Consider the following 20169-nt stretch of genomic DNA (forward strand, 5'->3'; position numbering starts at 1 on the left):
GTACATAAATAATAATTATAAATTTACAATGTTGTTATTCGTATACGGTACGTCGACAACGTTCAATGCAAAACTGTTTTGACAATAACAATTACCGCGCTATCGAATCACCTCCGATTGATTATTTTGTTTATCGTTCAACGGGTTTAGTGTCTAAATTCGGATAACAACTTACTGTAATTGTTATTATGATCTCAGACAACTCGGCGTATATTATTTTATGTTTCACAGGCTGCCGAACACAAATTTCTCACGGTACCTAACCTAACCGATTTAATTAAGCGGCGCAAATATTTTTTTATGTTATCATAATATAAGGCTTGTATATGTACGTATTGTTTCGAGTAAAAATTTAAAAAAAAACACCGTCATGACCTATATCAGCTGTGATCATATTATAGTATAACATAAATATATTTAAGGAATTTTTCAGTTTCTCATGCATTTGCTGCACTCCCACAGACTATACTACATACTCTTATAGGTGCCCGGTGGTTTCGAGTCGGCTTATCTGGAATAGTATGCGGTGCGTAGGTGAACGTTATTGGAGCTAATGAGATATAATTATATTATTTAGGCAGTCGTGTGCCGTGTGAACGCCTCTCCACCGGTATTTGCCCAGATTTCTTGATATCACTCCGCATAAAACTTGTGGGGTTATTCGATAAATAGTAATAATATAATTTTAACACAATTTATTAAGTATTATCAGAATTTCATATTTTCGAGGAATTAATAATGGCGCTCGGCCGACGAGATGAGTTATAGACGGTCAAGCTGCCCACTTCAACTTTGTGTTGCCTCAATGGTCTTCTAAATGTTTTCCATTAAATGAAAAATCATTCAACGAATGTTCTTACCATTACTTAATTTGGCAGTGCAGGAAAACGGTCGAGAGATGTCCCGCCACAACCTCGGTTGAGTAATTGAAAATCTATTTATTTTTTTTAAACGTTACACGTGATCAGCTTTTTGTCCAGCCAATAAAAGACGTCTGGCTCCGCCAGTCTAATAATTTATAATACTGCCTTAGAAACGTTACAATCGATACACAATAGTAATAATGTTTAATGTATAGGTATGCAAATAATAATAGTAATTATAAATCATAATAATATAACATATTTTATTACCTCAAATACATAGATACACATGTAAAAATAATATATATATATATTTATTTCAATATAGTTTCTTTTTAAGATTATTATTTATAATGTAATCATTTTTTTTTTCTTAAAAACAATTATAAGTCCTTGCCACTATCAGTCAAACTATTATATTGTAATGTATATACATCCTATCCATAATATGATGTTGTGCTCAGTCCATGGACCGAACAGGCGTTGAAGTAGTTTCACAAATCATAGCCATTTTTTATACTAAATTCGTGTAACGAACAACGCAGATATTAGAATCTCATTTATTTCCAATAATATGGCTTTTAAAATTACTGTAAACAAAAAATTATCCTTATCCTACTGAGAGTATAAAATGTATTATGCCTGGTTCGTGAAATTATTGCATCGCCCATACAATTGAAAAAAAAAACTGATATTTAATTGTACAACCCAATTATTGTTATTTCCGCAGTCAAGCCAGCTCGTGAATTGAGCAAAATTTCACATTCGGTGCTTAATACATAATAATAATATATTGTACATACTGTAAAATATTAATTATAATATTATATCGCACCTATTGATTTGTATAACATTATCACGCGGTGATTGGACATTTTGTTTTTTTTTTACACATATTAAAAATAAAAAAAATAATTACAGCGCGTACATACGTTTATCGAGCTCGCTTGACAGTTTTTTTGTTTGTATTTTTTTTTTCACCGGACATAGTCTTAAAAACAAAATTAGTGTTTTATTTTTTTTTTCCAGCGGGTATGTTCAATTATAGTTGTTCACCACGTACTGATACGAGGGTGAAAAAGGAGTTTGACATTCGGAGAAGTTCTGGATCGGCCTGGCGGCGGCCGCGCCGTTAGGTTGGAGTTCGTGATACCTGCCGTGGTGGTAGTACTGATCCGGTTCCGCCCACGCACCGGAAGTGGACGGGTATTGTGTCAGGTATTGGTCGAGTTCCGAGTTGTCCACCATGTCGGCCCCTATGGACTCCACGGCCGGCAGATCGTCCATCCGGCCAAAATCCAAACTGTAGTCGATGGCGGCTTCTGCTGTGCAAAAAACAAGATTATATTAATATTTAAGCAATTAATAAAAAATTCGAAAATTCGATAACGCAAGGAAATCTGTATTGTGGAGGCAAACACTTGTTTAAAATTACTTTTTAGTATGTCCAGACACAAAAATATGATAATAACACATAATTGCAAAAAAACAATACCATCAGAGAACCACGGCGAAGCTACAAAATCATTTACTGAATTATCTTAAAAAATATATATATTTGAGGCTGGAAAAACAAACAGGAAACTGAAAGTATCTATTGTGTCATCGAAGCATACGCAATCAATTTGTTTTAAGGAAAACCGAACAAGACAAGTGTAGTTCTTATAAAATTGAATATTGTCGACTTATTTACTTATTGTTGATATTTCTGATTTATTTTATTTTCAACTTAACGAGAGACACATTATTTTTGGAAATAATAGAAACAATGTGTTTTTTAATTATTTGAAAATATTTCCGTTAGTTTTTAAAATATAATACATTTTCCAATCTAAACTGGACGTTCAGTGTATTATTCTCAAAATAAAAAGTCAAGGATTTTTTTTTATTAGAGAACAATTTTTAAAATCTGTCTTAACATTTTTCTTCTTTTTTTTTTTGAGGAAAACTTAAAAATCAAGTAACCCGGTTTATAAAATTGTTTTTTTTTTTTTTTAATAGTTTTTTCCATTCATTCATGGATTCACATGATATAGTCTTACCGTAATTATTATTGTATGGTGTGTTGCAGTAACTGTTCCTGGGAGGTTTGGCCGGATAATAATTGGGAGTAGTGGGTGGAGTCAGCGGGTCTGACGGCGAACCGGTTGGACTGTTGCTAATCGACGGGGAGCTGGTGGTGACTATTTCTTGTTTGATAGACCGGCCGCTAGAGCTAAAAAATGATACAAAATAAATATTCCGTATAACCAAACCAATCAAATCATACGAACAAGTTAGAAAAGAAAATGCATTAGTCCAAAAATATGTAGGTACCTATAACGAAATTTGGTTAGTTCTAATCGCAGTACCGTTATACCCATTACCGTTAAAAATCATATTAAAAACTAGAAAAATATAGTAAGATAAAACAATTATTATTTATTTCACTTATTCGATTTACACCAAAATATAGTTGGCGGATGACAAGAGCCAATTTGTTTTTATATATTTCTTTTAATTATTAAAAAGAAACCACTTTAACATTATCATTACCGCTATATCGATTTATAGTAAAACAACCGTGATGATGTTCTCGATGTACACCACATTTAATAAAAATATATTGTATTATACAGTTGACACATAATTTGAAGTTAAAGTAGAAAAAATGTTTTTTTTTTGTATAAATTATCAATAAAGATAAATTAATTTTTTTTTTAGAGTTATTGACCGGCTCGCATTTGGTGCTCATCCTGTACAAAAATAATCAATAATCCGTAAACCGACTCGTTTCATTTCAAATGAGGTTGTTAAACAAATCAAATCGGTCTCGCATACATAATTTATAACTGACCTAAATATTGCGAATACTAAGCGTTTTTTCATTTATACAATTTTAATTACCTTAATTTTAAAAAAAAAATTGTTTCTTGAAAAGTTTACATAAATGAAAATTAATTTCTCTGCATATTTTTGGCCGAAAACAACTCATTCTAATTCAAACGTACTGTTCCTAATAATACTCCGATTTGAGTTTTGAAAAAATATTTGAGTTCTTCAAAACATTTCCAAAGCATCTAGTCGTGGCGCAATTTTAAAATTATTTTCAGTTAATTAATTATTTCAGTTTAAAAATGTTAAAAATTGCTTTTGATGCACCTATCCTTAAGGACAGTACGTTTGAAGTAGAAACAATTATTGTAAACATATTAATAATATTTTTGTAAAAAAAATAGATCCTATATGCGTTATAAAAGTTGAAAAAAAAAAAAATTATAAAAATAGTTGCTTCTTTCCTATGGTAATATGTATGTTTAAACATTTTGGCTTAGCGTGTTGAGTTTAAGCGAAAAATTGCCTATACAATGCGCCTTAATAAATGCTAGTTTAGAGGCCCTTAACGATTAAAAGTATGTAATATTTTTATGGAGGTATAAGAATAGGGGTTATATGTTTATGAGTTATTTTTTTATTGAATTACGGATAACATAATTAATTACTAGTCTGTTGTCATCATGTTAGACGCACATCAATCACCTATAACGTTACCTGTTGCCGTTGTCGGGTTTTTTATGCTGTCGATATTGGTGTTCGTTCGGCTCAGTGTTATCCTGTTGACATTTATCCGGTTTGTTAACGTTCTTAGGCGTTTTGCGTCTACGAGGCTGATACTTGTAATCGGGATATCGTTTTTTGTGTATCACTCGTAATCGCTCGGCTTCCTCGACGAATGGTTTTTTGTCGCTGTCGCTGAGTAATCTAAAAAATAAATTCAAAACAAAAAATATATATAAATATTATGTACTTAAAGATTTAGAGAAAAAAAAAACGTCTGGCGGCCATTCGGAAATAGGACAAGACGTTCATTAAAGTCCTATCGTACCACTAACCATTTATCGTACCTTCATTAAAAAAAAATCGGCTGCCATCTAATTATTATTGTTTAGTAGTTGGACGGCATTTATCAGAATGGTACCAGTCCATAAAACTATGATAAACTAGTTAAGAGCGGTTTTAAACGGGACTTTAGCCAGAATATTTTTTAGGATGGAAAATATGCGAACTACAAATTAAATGTGTGATAAAAAAATAAACGAAACTTATTCGAAGGCATTTGGATTTGCAGTAACATATTTTAGATTTAACTTTGACCTCGATTTACTGACGTGGACTTGTTTCCTTCTGATAAATGTCGTCCATTCGACGTTCACAAACATTATTACACATATACTTTTGATGAAATTGTCATTTGGTTTACTTTTAAAGCGTAAGTTAAAACTAACAGTTGAATATAAATACATTTTATAATCAGATATTACTTATGATTTGACTACATTCAGATTAGTGCAATCGGACAGTTTGTACGGTTGTAATAAACTAGAAGAGTAGATACAAAAGAGAATATCATCGTTTAAAAAATACTGTTCTAAACTTGGCTAAGAGTAGAAACACAGCCATATTGACTAATCGGGGTTAGTTTAGGAGACTAAAATACTTATGTTATAATCCAATTGTTCAAACCCTTTCATTAGCCACATGTACGGGACACGTGCACATTAGCAACTGCAGTGAATTGGCAAAAATAGTTAACATGTGTCAAAGCTCAAAAGTTGACTCTATATATATATATATATATATATGTACAGTATAAAAATAAAACTTTGCCATCTGGGAGCTAGTACAATCAGGGTAAATCGACTTATAATTATTTGGAATTGGTTATACATATTATAATAATATATTATGTTAAAAATCATTAAAAAAAAAATCTCGAATACAATACACAATAGATGTATTTAATAGTTTTTTCGATAAAAAATACTGTGCTATTTTTCTTACTCATAACGTGCAAAATCCGAACTATGGTAACTTATTTTTTACTCGCCTAGACTACGGCTGGACCACCGTCGTTGAAACATTATAATTATACGAGTTGAGGTTTCAAACCGTCGTCGATGAGAAGCGATAGCTGGTTAAAGTTTGGTCGGGTTAAGGTTTGGAGTTTGGCGCAAACTTCAAAAAAACAACGTCATTTATCATAAAATTATCAATTTTCCCGCTTTGCGTCGGCGTTATACGACAGACGAAATCGAAACTCTAAATTTACTTTTTTTTTAAGTCTTATCTAAAAATGTAAAAAGAAAGAGGTATGGACAAGGTCGAGACTTTCGGCTGCCGACGGAGATTTATTGACATTTTTTTTTTGTTGTGGCACGTTTCGAACACCTGTTGTACACCGCTACTGCAAGGGGCGTGGGGTAGTGTATTATTATGTATGTGTAAATGTTATATTCGACATAGTCCCAAAGGGTTAACGTGTTTAGGGTTGGAAATGGACGGACAATTAAACGCACGTCCGATCCGTCGTCCCAGATGCTTCCCGGTGGAATATCCGGCACACCTCATGTTATTATGTCTGCCTGTGTTTGTGTGTATACACTTATAATATGTATATATACACTCTTTATAGACTTTAAGTGTGCGCATGTATGTGTACATGATGCGAGAGAACGACTAATTGAACGAGCGGGAGTGTCTCTTTCGGGGCTCTCCGGGGTACGACCTTTCCCGGTTTAACATGAATATTTTACGGTCCATTGCAACGGCGGAAGAGTCGGTTAGAATAAAAAATTAAACTAATGTCAGACGGGATAGAAGCGTTGTTTAAAAAAAAGTCCATTACTGTACGGGGCACCGTGGACGTGAAGACTGAATAATAAAATAGAAACGCGTTTTTCGTTGACACCTAAATCGGTTCAACAGATTGTAAAAAAAAAAAAAAATAGGTTAGCTTTCAGGAGTTCACCATCGAGCGTAATATGTTACAGTTGTTATATTGTCAACATGACTTTTTTTTACTCAGTCGGCCATCGTTAATCGTAGATGAAACTAAAAAATGAAAGTTTGTTTAATTTTGTATAGCTTTTATTTAAACAAAAACACATAGCTCAACAATTAGAATAATAGCATAAGACAACAATATTGTTATAAAATAAAAATGAACACAATGAAAAGAGAATACAATATTTTACAAAAAAGCTGAATCATAAGACCGGCCACCAGAAGTAAGGATAATGAAGAGCAAACATAAGGGATGGATTGAGAGCTAAGAACGGAATCTGGAGAGGGAGTGGGGATATTGTAAAGGGCTAGACAATTAAATAAAGTGAAAATAAACTTCTGCTTAAAAACATTTTCCAATATCATTAGAAAAATTATTTTACATATTATATTATAATTACAATAAATTGATAATTTTTTAATCTATTTTATTGACATTAAGTTAAATAATTTTACAAATTAGTGAATTGTTTATAGAAAACAAACATTTACCTAAACTCATTATAAAAGAAAAAAAAATATGTTTTTGTTGAAGTTTTTTTTTGTTAAGTAACTTAAAATACATGAGTTGTAACAGAATATATTATATTATTGGAGTTTCGTATAAGATTATTTTTTATGAGATCGACTACCTGGAGATTTTTTTTCTATTATTTTAATAATGTGACACTACTTAGGCATACTTGAACGAGGAACCTGTAATATTTTCAAATCCATCAACGTGGATATTCAGTGGTTTGAAAAATATGTCACAATGAAGCAAAGTCAAAAACATATTTTACTCATATCCAAAACGAAACGTTTCTGTATGATAATTATTGTTCAGTCGTATTATGTGACCCTTGTAACGATATTTTGTTTTGTTTAAGTGTCTACTGTTTTAACGGTTATTAGTATTATATTATGATTTTTACAACAATGAAAACGCATTACTACAGAACATTATGTATGTATGTAGGCACAAACGGATCGTTAGAGCAGGAAGAGTAATATTATAATATATATATATATATATGTATGCGATACTCGCAATTTTGCGAAACTTGAACGAGGCGGGAACAAAAACGTGTATATTATGTAAATACCAGCTTAAAAAGTAATAATTAATGAACGAAAAAAAAAAAAAGACTGACTACGTCACTGCAGAACTGGCAATGAAAAATTACAGCTAACCCTCGCTTATATTAAAATATATGGTGGTATTTTTTGATACAGTGAACATTTACCATTATAAAGTTTGTATTGTTTTTTTTTTTAATTAACCTGCTTGGCTAACCAGATAAAAAAACATTTATACGATTTCCTGCTATTTTAATTAATTTCCAAATAAGTTTCTCACTGTTTATTGCATAACCAAAACCACTGGGATTTTTTTTAATTTTATTCTGTTTTTAGATAATTGTTCGATCTCATACATAAACGTGTTTTCTATCTTAATTTTTCTACAATCCGTTGGAAGTGTATAATAATGTACTATTTTTTAGAGGTTATTAAGTATTTACTGTACAGTGAAGTTCTTACCTTCGAAACTATTTTAATTTAACTTTGAGTATAAGGCACTTAAGAGCTTAACCGAATATATAAGCTGCAATAGTTTACGAGTTTAAGTATTATGAGATTTAAAACGAAGCTGAAAAAGTATTAGGATAACAATATTGTTTTTTTTCTTGTGTTGGTAAACACACCAGGACTTTTTTTTTTTTTGCTAGACAGTTTTATACTCCAGTAGCATCTTTATCAAATAGAGTAGATTAAAAATTATAATATGCTATTGATATTTTCCAAAGTTAGATTCGTCAAACGAAACGTTTCGACGCAAGCTTATTTATAAATTATGTGCTGCTTTACTTTATGTGTAATAACTGTCATGTCGCACTTTGGTTACATGTACTGACTTCAAACCTAATTACACCTATACCTATGTGTATGTATGTATTCAGTACAAAGATTACGATATATGTTTGATTTAATGTTGGTTGTATGATGGATTCCATGAGTCTAAAACACCACTCTACTTTTTAACCCTACAGTACACATTATTAGGATTATTATTAAGTATATTATGATAGTTGATACAGTGTGTACATGATACAATCCAAATACTAGTGTTATATTATCTGTTATCACTACTGTAACCTGTATAGCGTATCTGTGTAAACGGCGTTGTTGGAGTGGCTAGTAGAGCATATGCAAACCATAATAATCATATTGCATTGTAACCGAATATGCAATGTTAAAATATTAAGTTTAGAAACTAGTGATAAAGCGTGCCAAAAACGGCATAGGGTTCCATTAAAGGGATTGCCGATAAAAACTAAAAAAGGTTCGTCCGTGGCAATTTTCCAGAGTGTTCCTATTATGTACATATACAATCCGATCCTAATAGTACCTGAATCTACCAAAACAGATCACAGATTTTCAGGGATTATCATAATTAAAAGAGATACAATTTTTTAATCAATCATCTTTCATCGATGGTACTATGTCTAAAATATATTCCATACAAATTTAAAAATAATTCGACTATTTTTACAAAAAGTTATACAGCGCGCCTAAATTATAGTTGGTAAATATTTGCATTTTTTAGGCGTTTTTATCGATTTCGAAGAGTAAGGGGTGGATGATTTATGTTTGGCCCAATATAATACCGGCTAGGCACGATTTATGATCTACAGACTTACTTAACAACAACAAAACTGTTCAGCGGTTTAAAAGAAATCGTGGGTCCAGACGCAAAAACACATCTCTGTAAAAACAATACCTACTCAGCTTCGCATCGATGTTAAAAAAAAATAATACCCTGTTAAAAAATTCACGGTCAGCAGTACGCCGCGTGGTCTAACCAATTTAATGCTGAATTCTATTCTGATCGTTAAATTAAAAATAATCACTCGGTGTACACTATACATATATGGCTCTATATAAGTCATGCTGTAAAAAGAAAAAAGAAACTAACATTATAATGGTGTATACTTAGCGGTAAAACAAAAATTACAAATGATTGGTTGCAAAAAAAAAAACTAAACAAGAACGTATTGTATAATCGAGTAAGTTTATAATGATAATGACACGATATTGTAATATTATGAAAAGTGGAAATAATTGCTAGTTTGATTGTCGGGTAAACATAGTCTTATCAGGCCACGACCGGTGTGGCTATTATGACCTTTTTTTTTAAAATTGTTAATATTTTAAAAATTGTCTAATTATTGTACGCACTATAATTGGAGAATAGAAAAATATAGACGTTATTAAAAAAAAACTATTTGAAATACACGCGATTGGTGTAATTGGAAATATATTTTAATGAAAGCAATTTAAATTTGACAAAACATTTTTTTAGCTCAGACGTGAAATCGAGAAGGTTTTGTTTAATGGTTTGAAAGCTACGGTTTTTTATTCTGTATTAATCAAATTATTATAAAGAATATTAAAAATCAGTTAAAGATTGCATGGGGATCTGAGGGATCGATAAATAGTGGAATAACGCCTAACTCTTTGACTCAATAAAGTAACTCAGAAAATGAATTACCATAGCACGCAGTTGTAGAGCAGTGTTTAAGTGATCGCGTTTAATCGTTAAATAAACGATAATATTGTAATATTATCCAGCTTGTGTTTGATTAATGAATCGGCCCGTGTTTACCCTCTCGGCTATCGCTATAGGTGATCAATATATAGAATACGGATTTTAAAAGATAATACCATGTCGTAAAACCGTTTATACAGTTAAACGCGCAAATTAATTGATGTGACTTTAATAATACACAAACACGTAAGCCGGCCGTTTCCTTATTTTAATTGTTAAAACTTGAATAAATACACATCTATCCCAGTGTTTGACATTTACTCGTAGAGCCAACAACGGCGATAGTGGCGCAAAATTAAAACAAAAATCACGAGATAACATGGCAACATTGTGCGTCTAATATATTGTATGAACATGTATAGTTTTGATAGCGATAATGCTGAACAAACAAAATTTCACTAGTGAAATAATATCATTGCGTTCTAGTTTAATATAGCATAACCCAGTCGTCGATAACATTAAAGATAATAGACATTTCAAAGTTATTATTTTTTATAATTTTATAGTCAATAAAGTTCATCCAATTTTGATTTGTTTTCCAAAAATATAACCTCATCCGTTATGTGCTAAGACTTTAAGAACTTTTTAAATGGTTACTTATTAACATGGCTTGTTAACTTTTCAAATTAAGAATAATTTACTGAAAATTCCAACTAGCTTCGAGTAATTAATTATAAATTTTGAACTTGAAGTCTCACGCCACTTAAGAGTAACCGAATCAAATTACAAATAACTTAGAAAAAATGATTAAATAACATTGTCGGTATTGAGGTCAGCAATGTTATACGGGTCGGTTAAATATCACTTTGATATTGTATAACTTACCTCCATAACTGACCGAGCGTTTTACTGAGTTCGGCGTTGTGAAGTTGTGGATACTGTTCGGCCAGTTGGCGACGAGCGGCTTGAGCCCAGACCATAAAGGCGTTCATAGGTCTCTTGACGTGAGAGCTTTTCTTTTCGGAAGGTGGTCTGAAAATAATGAACGGCCAATAAAAATATGTAAATAAACGAAAAAAAAATTAGCTGCAAATACTTGTAATGATTAAATTTAAGGTGAAATACTGACACAATTATGGCTCACTTCTAAAATATATTTTATATATACATATAATAAATTATTTACAAATATGAATTTTTTGTTTGGAATTAAAGAAATCACTCTACCTAGATTTGTAATTATATAAATATAAATTATACAACATTTTAATTCAGTGATCCCAAAAACATATAAATTGATGAACATGATTTTTCTTTACTATCGCAAAATAAACCCCTTGGCCCGATAACCTCTCTAGTTGCCAAATTAGTATGGGTTGATTTTAAAATAGGTACCGAAAATTATTTCTTTACCCTGAAAACTAATAATGATTAATGACCATTAAAAAAATCCCATATAGCAAATAAAGTAACGAAACTTATTTATATGTTATAACGTTCTTTGTTATACCGTCCAAGCACAATTCAGTGACTATAATAATACTTTTATGAGGCTCTACCAACTGTACTGCGAAGAACATTATTACAGGGGCAACGTATTGATCGAGAGCACGGTTTTAGGAGACAAAAGGTAAAATAGGAACTTATGTAAGGAGTCATTTTTCTCCAAACTTGACTCATCTGGAAATACGCTAAGAATTCAACTATTAATTACATGCATTACAAAGTGTTTTAAAAAATATATTCATAATATCTCTGCCTGTACTAGTACGGTGGTTGAACCAGTAACGGACCGTTTTCAACCCTTCGAAGTCTGGCCAATATCAAGGAATTTCACTGTTCTAATAATATCATGTTGTTGTTTTTCTACAGGATATTCATTGAACTCATGTGGCTATTTTTTTTTTTTTTTGCTCTTATCTGTACAAATTAATTGGAATATTTTTCACGGGTCGTAAGACCGTTTAAAATTAATTGCGTACGTTTTGCTGTTTTCGAATTTTCATTTAAAAATAATACAACCCACAGGTCGGTCTAAAACGGTGCCCCGATACGATCTTCCCTTGTGCTTGCCGTAACGGCCGCAAGAACCAAAAATGGGCGAGTGTCCAAAAGTAATACATTATTTTCTGTTTCCCAACAGATATTATTCTTTCGGCGACAAGCAACATAACACTATGTTAATTCGGATAGGTGAATGGGAGACTCATTTTTTATTTTCGAAATGGATGTCTGTCGTACGCAGTCTTTTGAGTCAACAAGCCGTTTATTGTCAAAGGCTGTCTAACAGGTAGTGTTAATGAAATGTATACATAGACCCTACCACGAGATCGCACAATATTGCAAGAACATTATTGGTTTTTTTTTCACCGGTAATTTGTTATTTTATTTTCGAAACAACCAAATGATTTGAGAACCAGGCCATTTCTCAAAACTGATTACACCGTAAGTATTAGTAATTTATATTGTATAATATTTTCTTGTAAAAACGCACGCGAATAGGCTGAAGGGTCGATAAACCATCCGAGGGCTAATACTAGTATTTTATTTATACGGTCAACTAATATTGCTTCCATATAGGCCTCATAAATTATTATCAGCACCTCCAGTCCGTAACGATGATTAATAGTTCGCCGACGGTAATAACAGCAAATGCAATAATATTACTTTTTTTGCTGTAAAAATCATGCCGTGTTATAACTTTTATATTATATTTGAATGAAGGGTTCGGAATATAAGTGAATCAAGTCCATCACAGCTGATTTCCAGAAGTAATCTACCGTACGGTACAATGCAGTTTACATGTTGCCATTTTGCAGAATTGAGATGAACTAAGGACTCGGTTGCCAGTGGCACTGAAAGATGTTATTAGTTTGCGCTAAAAACCTCACATCGTGAAAAAAAAAATGGACTTGGTTCACTTTTGCAGTTATTTTTACAATAATCAACGCAATTGAATAGCTGAACTGTATTTTAAATGTGCGAACAGTTAAGTTTAGTAATTTGGCTAGGACAATTGGCTTTACATATCTCAAGTCAACACCTGTTACTGTTCAACTAGTCCTGTTAATGTTTCCTAGCACTACAATTCACACATGGCGTGTACATACTACCTACATTATAAACATTACACTTGAATACATTAAACTATGATAGATGTATTTTATTTTAAAGTACCTAATTATTTTTTATTGTTTGTTTCTATATTTTTTACAAAATATAATTTAATACAATATTCAACCGGACATTGTGCTATACTATATGACTGTATTGCCTCAATATTTCTTAACGTAGTTTCTGTCGTTAGCCTAAGGCCATAAGCGCTGTGCCAACAGTATCTATTGGTCAATCCGCCCGTTTAGCCTTTTGGTACAAATAACACAACTAATTGCTATTTTCTTTTTATACAAAATCACATGTTGCACTAATAATACAAGTCCTTACTTTTAAATGTAACAAATATTAGCAATATCGTTACAGCGCGGTATCTTACCGTCAGTTGTGAAAAATTATTAGTATTTAGTAAAACATTATTTAACACATTTAAGTATCGCAGATTTTGTTTAGGTTGGGTTACCGTTGTTATTCGAAGGTTTTGTAGTGTATCTTATACGATTCAGTTGCTGTGCATACCCTGACCGGTTATTAGTTATTACAATTGCCAAAGGCAAACATCAAACGTCCACGACAACGTTATTTTTACACATTAATTACACTTGTATTGGCAGTTCTCGTGATGTGAGCTACAATTATTATAATATTTATTTTACTGAAAATAACCATTACATTCGAAGTAGGACCAAAGCCCGCGTATTATTATATTACAACGTTATATGGCGACGAGCAGCACTAAGATATTATTGAATTTGCGGGCTTGTGAAAATTTTTCCTATCACGATTAATTCACAGTGTAATGCAAATGCGTGCAAAATGAAACGTCTAGCGCCAACAACGGCGGCGTCCGCCCTACCGGAAGATAAGGAACGACCGGAAATCTCTCGGGGAGATAATACGACCGGGGACGTGCGTGGATTTCAATTGGACAGGACGTTTTTAATAATAATAATAATAATGACTCTACGATGCGGTGTGTGTGTGTATATGGAATGGTACGTTGAAAATGACAAAATATTAATCAGCAGTAACGGCGGCCTGATAGCGGTGTTTGTGATCGACGCCCACGAGAATATGCCCAACACAAAAATATCTTAACCGAAAAGAGTGTGAGTACTGTGAGATGGGAGGACAAGGTAAGACAAGGGAGAAAAATACTGTAAAATATTTTGTTAATTTTTATCTGGTCGCCGAGTGTCGCGTCATGACCATCAATATTCCAAACGCGACCGACTCAGCTAATTTCGTGTTAAGAGACACATCCGACACACAATTTATTCTTATTATTACTCGGTCCGATCGTAAATACCGGAATTATTCATTCAGAGCTGTGAACGCACGTGCACGTGGTCCAGCGATAAAGGGCTACAAGTTTTTTTTTCTTTCTTTTTTTTAACCCTCCGCCTTAATAATAATAATAATAATACAATAGCAATGGAGCACCAGCAGTTCATTGAATAAACAACAAACCGTGTTTACGTTTAAAGTTTTTCGATAACCGTACAGTTTGTTTTTTGTTGTTGTTGTTATTATTACTGCCGCGATACATTATCTATCGTTTTTGATTATGACAAATAAAAAATATTATAAAACGAACAAAGGCGGTAAATTGTATATTGTTAAAAAAAAATAATATATTATAATATTACCCTTGTACACGTACTTGGAAACCGCGGCGCGGTCGCGTTTAGATCATTTTTCAACGAATACACAACACATTTATTACTTTTTTTAACAAAATATATTGTCCAGCCAATAATAAAAGGCGAAACATCTCTAGAGTTAACGCCATACCCTTCGTGCCTATATGAATATTACCAAATGGCCGCTTTCAAAACGTTCTTCGCCCAAAACGCCACTCTATTGTTATGTATATATTTTCAACGTGACTTAAACGTTCCAAATTAATATTCAATACATAATCACTCCCAGCCTAGTCTGCTATACGTCAAGCAATTGTGTTTTACCTATTTCCGTAGGAAATTTAACAATATAACACATACTCAAAGGGGGTAAAAAGTGAAAGCCTAACATCAAAATATACTTGATGATAATAATCACTGAAATATGTACACATGACAATAATTGTTAAATGATAGCTGATTACAAATAGAAATAGGGCGTAAGATAACTTTCAAATAAACGCTTCAATGCGAATCAGCGTACATGGTAGAAATAATAAATAACGATAAATGCATTGTTATGACAATAATGTGCTTAGAATGGCATTTTTAGTGTTATAGGGAGGATACGATTAGAGTTGATCGGCCGCCTTTAACGGTTGTATAAATCCAACCTTACCATATGATTTTGAATCTGTAGATGTTTTACGGTATAAGTAAGAAAATCATTATAAGAACCAACGTATATGTTCAAATTGTGCTTTACTTAGTTTTTGTTAGGTTAAGTTAGGTTACATTAGGTTAGTTGCCATTGTTACCTATCAAATCAACAATATAGAACAATTATTTTTAAGATCCAAGACTGTTGATCCACTCTCACATAGCAACCGAGAACTTTAATACGGTCAAAGTGTAAATTCCTCCTTTTTAGAATTATCTCAACAAAAACAAAGTTCGACTGAAGTCTTTTGAAAACTTTATGATCATAACTCAAAGGTCAAAGAACGCTTTGTGTTATATGAGTTTTATATTTCATTACTTGTTAGTTACTACCGATAAAATGTATTGACCCAAAGGTTTTGTGGCACGTGACTGCCAATTGAATACCATCCCAGGTAGGTGGTGTGATGTGCCCATTTATTCCCAGAGTAGAACTCTTTGGTTTAATAAGTATATTGCATGAAGTTGAAAAAATACAACGTTTTTGACATAATAATATAAAAACAAATTTAGTAGTAGATATTTAACTGAATTATAATCTTGAACAAAATATACGTTCACAATATATACAATAATTAAATTAATTTTTATGAACGTTTTTATCAAAGATGACATATCGTTATCTAGAATAACTCGTTGTCGTCATACAAATGAATGCACTTGTAATTTTTTTAATTAGTTTTTTATATTATGTAAATCTCTTTATAGTAGACACTAAGAACTTATTACAACTTAAATGCGATACGTTAGTGAATTCGGAAACTTTAAACCCATTCAGCTATTTCCAAAACGTTTTGTTAAGGTTTGGTAAATCAATTAAGACTGTATAACAAATTTAATAATTGCAAAAATTGCAATTATAATCTAAAAATATGTAAAATAGGTTTCAGAATTAATAACTATTTCCATGCTATTGAAACCGTTAGAAATGATTATTAATGATTCACCGTCAGAAAACTTTTAATACCAATGGGAATAAAGTGTCATAAATTCCTGCACCGAGTCAATCAAATAAAGTTTTAAATTAGAGCCGTGAGTATCTGACAGTATATTGTATTTCACAATGATTTAATTAAAACGAAACTTGGAGCAAGTTATTGGGTGTGGGAGTAGGCTGGAGTTAAAAATAATAACTAAAAATTGATATAATGCAAAATAAATGTTATGCACATTATACAATAATTGTTCTTTCAGGCAACTCGAAATACTTTTATTTACAAACATATCAATGAATCTATGATAATAATAAGTACTTATTATAATTTACTGTCGTTTCAACGGGTTAGAGGTGTGCGAAAATACTTGTATTTAGTTTAATTAATAGAAGCCCTTTACATTTAGGATTGTGCTGAGAAAACAAATTAACAACACAGAACTCCCTTAGCTGTGAGCGCGAAAAGTTTTAAGAGATTACACTTTAAGACTATAATATTTTAATAGAACCGCACTAAGACGCTCGTCGCGACTATATAAAATACATTTTTAATTATTTTTTACCTTTCTTCGAAAAGTCGTTTCGTTTTCAAAGTTTAAACTCGAATAATCCGCCTGATTTTTTTTTTTTCGTTGTACGATTGTAGAAAAGATTGGTATTTTTTCAACCGATGACGTCACACATAAATGACTCGGTCCAGTGGTTCTACAAAGGAATCGTGTGGTCAATCGCAAAAAATATAACGAAGAAGAAAATGCAAAAATCACTACGCTAACAACGCGGTTTATGATGTGTCCAATTATTTTCGCGCTGTCGAGAGTGAAAAAAATTAAAAATCCAAAACTCTCTTTTTGCACTCTTCATTCGAGATATGATAAATTTGTAACACACAATTGACGGCCATTAACGTTGTTATTCTTGTGCCCTGCATATTTTCTCCTAGACCCCGAGGGTTGGCTAATTATAGTCTATGCCTATGTGACACCTCGATCGTGCCGCCGAAATGTGTATTCATAATGCAGCTAAGTTGACGTATGTTTGCTAATGATCATGCAGCCGGAGTTAAGATTAACGTGGATTAGCGAAGCCAACAGAACCCGGTGCTACTGTATTTTAATGCAAACCCTTATGTACGGGTTTATTAAATGCTGTCGACAACCGTCTGTCCGACGGGGGTTTTGACCTTTTTAATTACTAAAGTTAATGCCGTTAATGAAAAGACCTTTTTTTTCTCGCGTTTTTCCGCGGGTCGACTTTTGAATTCACGCCCACGCGGTCTAACCCCAAAACGAATTAAGTATCTATTCATCTAGAGGGTGAATCCTATATATATATATTATATACATATGTATATAGTGTGTTATCCAGACCGTCCAATTAATTTCGTTTTGTACGATGATACGAACAAAAAAAAAAAATTGGCGTTATACACAAAAGGCAATGCGAGGCGGCAGTTCTGGGTCTGTGTGTGTGTGAAGGAGGAGGCAGATATTATTTTCGTAAAAGTCCCGTGACCGTTGACGGTATGATTAGGTTAAAAAAAAAAAAAAATAGGGAAAAATCTAGAATCATCTATTACACTGTCGAATAGGGGAAAGTCGGCCGGGGGTCCGGGCTTAAGTGGTGCGGATCTATTATCATGTCAGACCGGACACACCGGGGATGGGTTCTGCGGCCACAAGCACTTTTCCACCCTTGTAATTCGTCCACGGACCTACCCGTCGTGAAAATAATTTCCTAACTTATTACCAGGGTCGGTATACATAATATAATAATAATAATAATAATGTAGTGAGTGATCGAACGCATTACTGTTGTGTACGTTTTCGCATAAATCAAAATATTATAATAGCGGAAAATGACATTTTTTCCCTTTAGATAACTCGACATTTGCGTCGCTATCGCGGGCAAGATCAATGATTTTAAACGGTCTTGGAGATCCGCTGTTGTTAGGCGTAACCAACGTAGGTTATAGGTATGACTGTAATATATTATTGTAAGTTGTTTGAAAACAAGTGTTTCAGCAAAAAAAAAAAAAAAAAGTACTACACATCAATTCCGTTCAATGTATTGTGATTTTGAAAATTTCATAAGATAATTCATAAAACGAGACAAAATATAAACGATAGTATTATTATAATTAATGGAGCCAGGTAATTGTAAATAAATGAGATCAATGTAATTTTGTACATAAAAAAAAGTGTATTCCTTTTCAAGTTGTAATTTACTTAATGAAAATTGAAACATTTTCTAAGATAATTTAACGAAAAAACAAATTCATGAGGAAGTTCTTATCTTACTTGGAGTTTAGGTAGGAATCTAAAATGGTGTAGATTTCTTTGAATAGGCTTTTATTGATTGAAAGGGTAAGCCGTATGAAAAACTAAAAACACGCTGTTTTTCGTTATTTCTATAAAAAAAAATGCCATTTATAGGTAGTTTGTGTACAATAATTATACTTAAAATTAATTATTAGCGATTCATATTGATCACTTGTTTAGTGTGGTTGTTGCTATTTTAATTAGGCACAGGTAACACACAGCCATTGAAGAAAACTAGTATTAATTACTTTTATGAGTCATATCACAAATGTATACGCAAGCACTTAGGACAAACCTAGTTGATCGAACACAAAATTATTAAGGTTTTTAAATTTGTAATATAATAATATTGTATAAATTATAAAAAAAAAAAAAAACATATGCCAGTACTACATATTATTTTATCATGTTTTTTTTTTATATATATAAACGAAAGAATGTGTTTAATAAGCAAACAATATCAAACATACCAAACCCTGTGCTGACTTTGGAAATACTGATGATAAGCATGTGACCGTATTCCCTATTTTTTTAGCGCCTCTTCTGCGACTTGGTAACGAAAATTATTATTTGAGCATTTTCCTAGGTAATATACACATTTTTTTAAGTCCAACGAATTTTGAAAATGTTTTAAAAATTACAATTCGAATATTTTTAGCAGCACTTCGTACGTAGGTATTGCTCGGCAGCCGTGTTTGAATACTAGAATTGTACATACAATCAATTCAATTCAAGTATTCAAGTATCGCATGACACCCAAATTTTGACTGTACAACATTTAAACACCGATCCGGAATTGGGTACTTACTTGGCCATCACCGGCACCAATGTCCAGTCGTATCCTTGCAACACTTTGCTGACCGCGTCGTTTATCTGAACGTTGTCTTTGTCTTTGTTCATGGCCGCCCTGGCCGCCGCCGTCACGCTGGCCGCGGCGCTGGCCGTGATCGTCACGACCGGTTTTTTACCGGACGGTCCGGGTTTCACCAGGCTGTCGGCCATTTTTCGTTTGTTGTTGTTTGGGATAAAAAAAAAAATAACAACAATAAACAACAATATTTTAAGCGAAATCCAAAAATCACCCGGAGACGGTGAAAATATTAAAAACCCAAAAAATCCGCGTGAGCACAGTGCCGGTGGATCATTCGAACCGGCACAAACCAGACCGGCAAACGTACTGTGACCCGAAGATCTAGACGACGGTTTCGATCCCCGTAGATCTTATCACACGTACAGCAGCAAC

At 32.6% G+C, this 20169-nt stretch overlaps 1 protein-coding gene across 2 annotated transcripts; it reads right to left on the bottom strand.

Moving 5' to 3' along the window:
• Positions 1-1233: 1233 nt before the first annotated feature.
• LOC126841888 (transcription factor Sox-9-A-like) lies at positions 1234-19928 on the bottom strand. Of its 2 annotated transcripts, none has more exons than XM_050578649.1 (5): positions 19735-19928; positions 11101-11247; positions 4395-4604; positions 2906-3078; positions 1234-2185 (listed from the first exon to the last, which is right to left on the bottom strand). In XM_050578649.1, exons 1-5 carry the CDS (start codon positions 19926-19928, stop codon positions 1902-1904), a joined length of 1008 nt encoding a protein of 335 aa, XP_050434606.1. In that variant the 3' UTR covers positions 1234-1901. The 2 variants fall into 2 exon arrangements, with proteins under 2 accessions (XP_050434606.1, XP_050434605.1); XM_050578648.1 differs by having other exon boundaries at positions 1234-2188.
• Between the last annotated feature and the right edge of the window lie 241 nt (positions 19929-20169).

This window comes from Adelges cooleyi, unplaced genomic scaffold (genome assembly GCF_023614345.1).
Source record: "Adelges cooleyi isolate 19-005CV unplaced genomic scaffold, UGA_ACOO_1.1 ACOO_flye_CR_arks_rails_tigmint_CR_PRNA_41, whole genome shotgun sequence".
In the NCBI taxonomy this organism is placed as follows: Eukaryota; Metazoa; Arthropoda; class Insecta; order Hemiptera; family Adelgidae; genus Adelges; species Adelges cooleyi.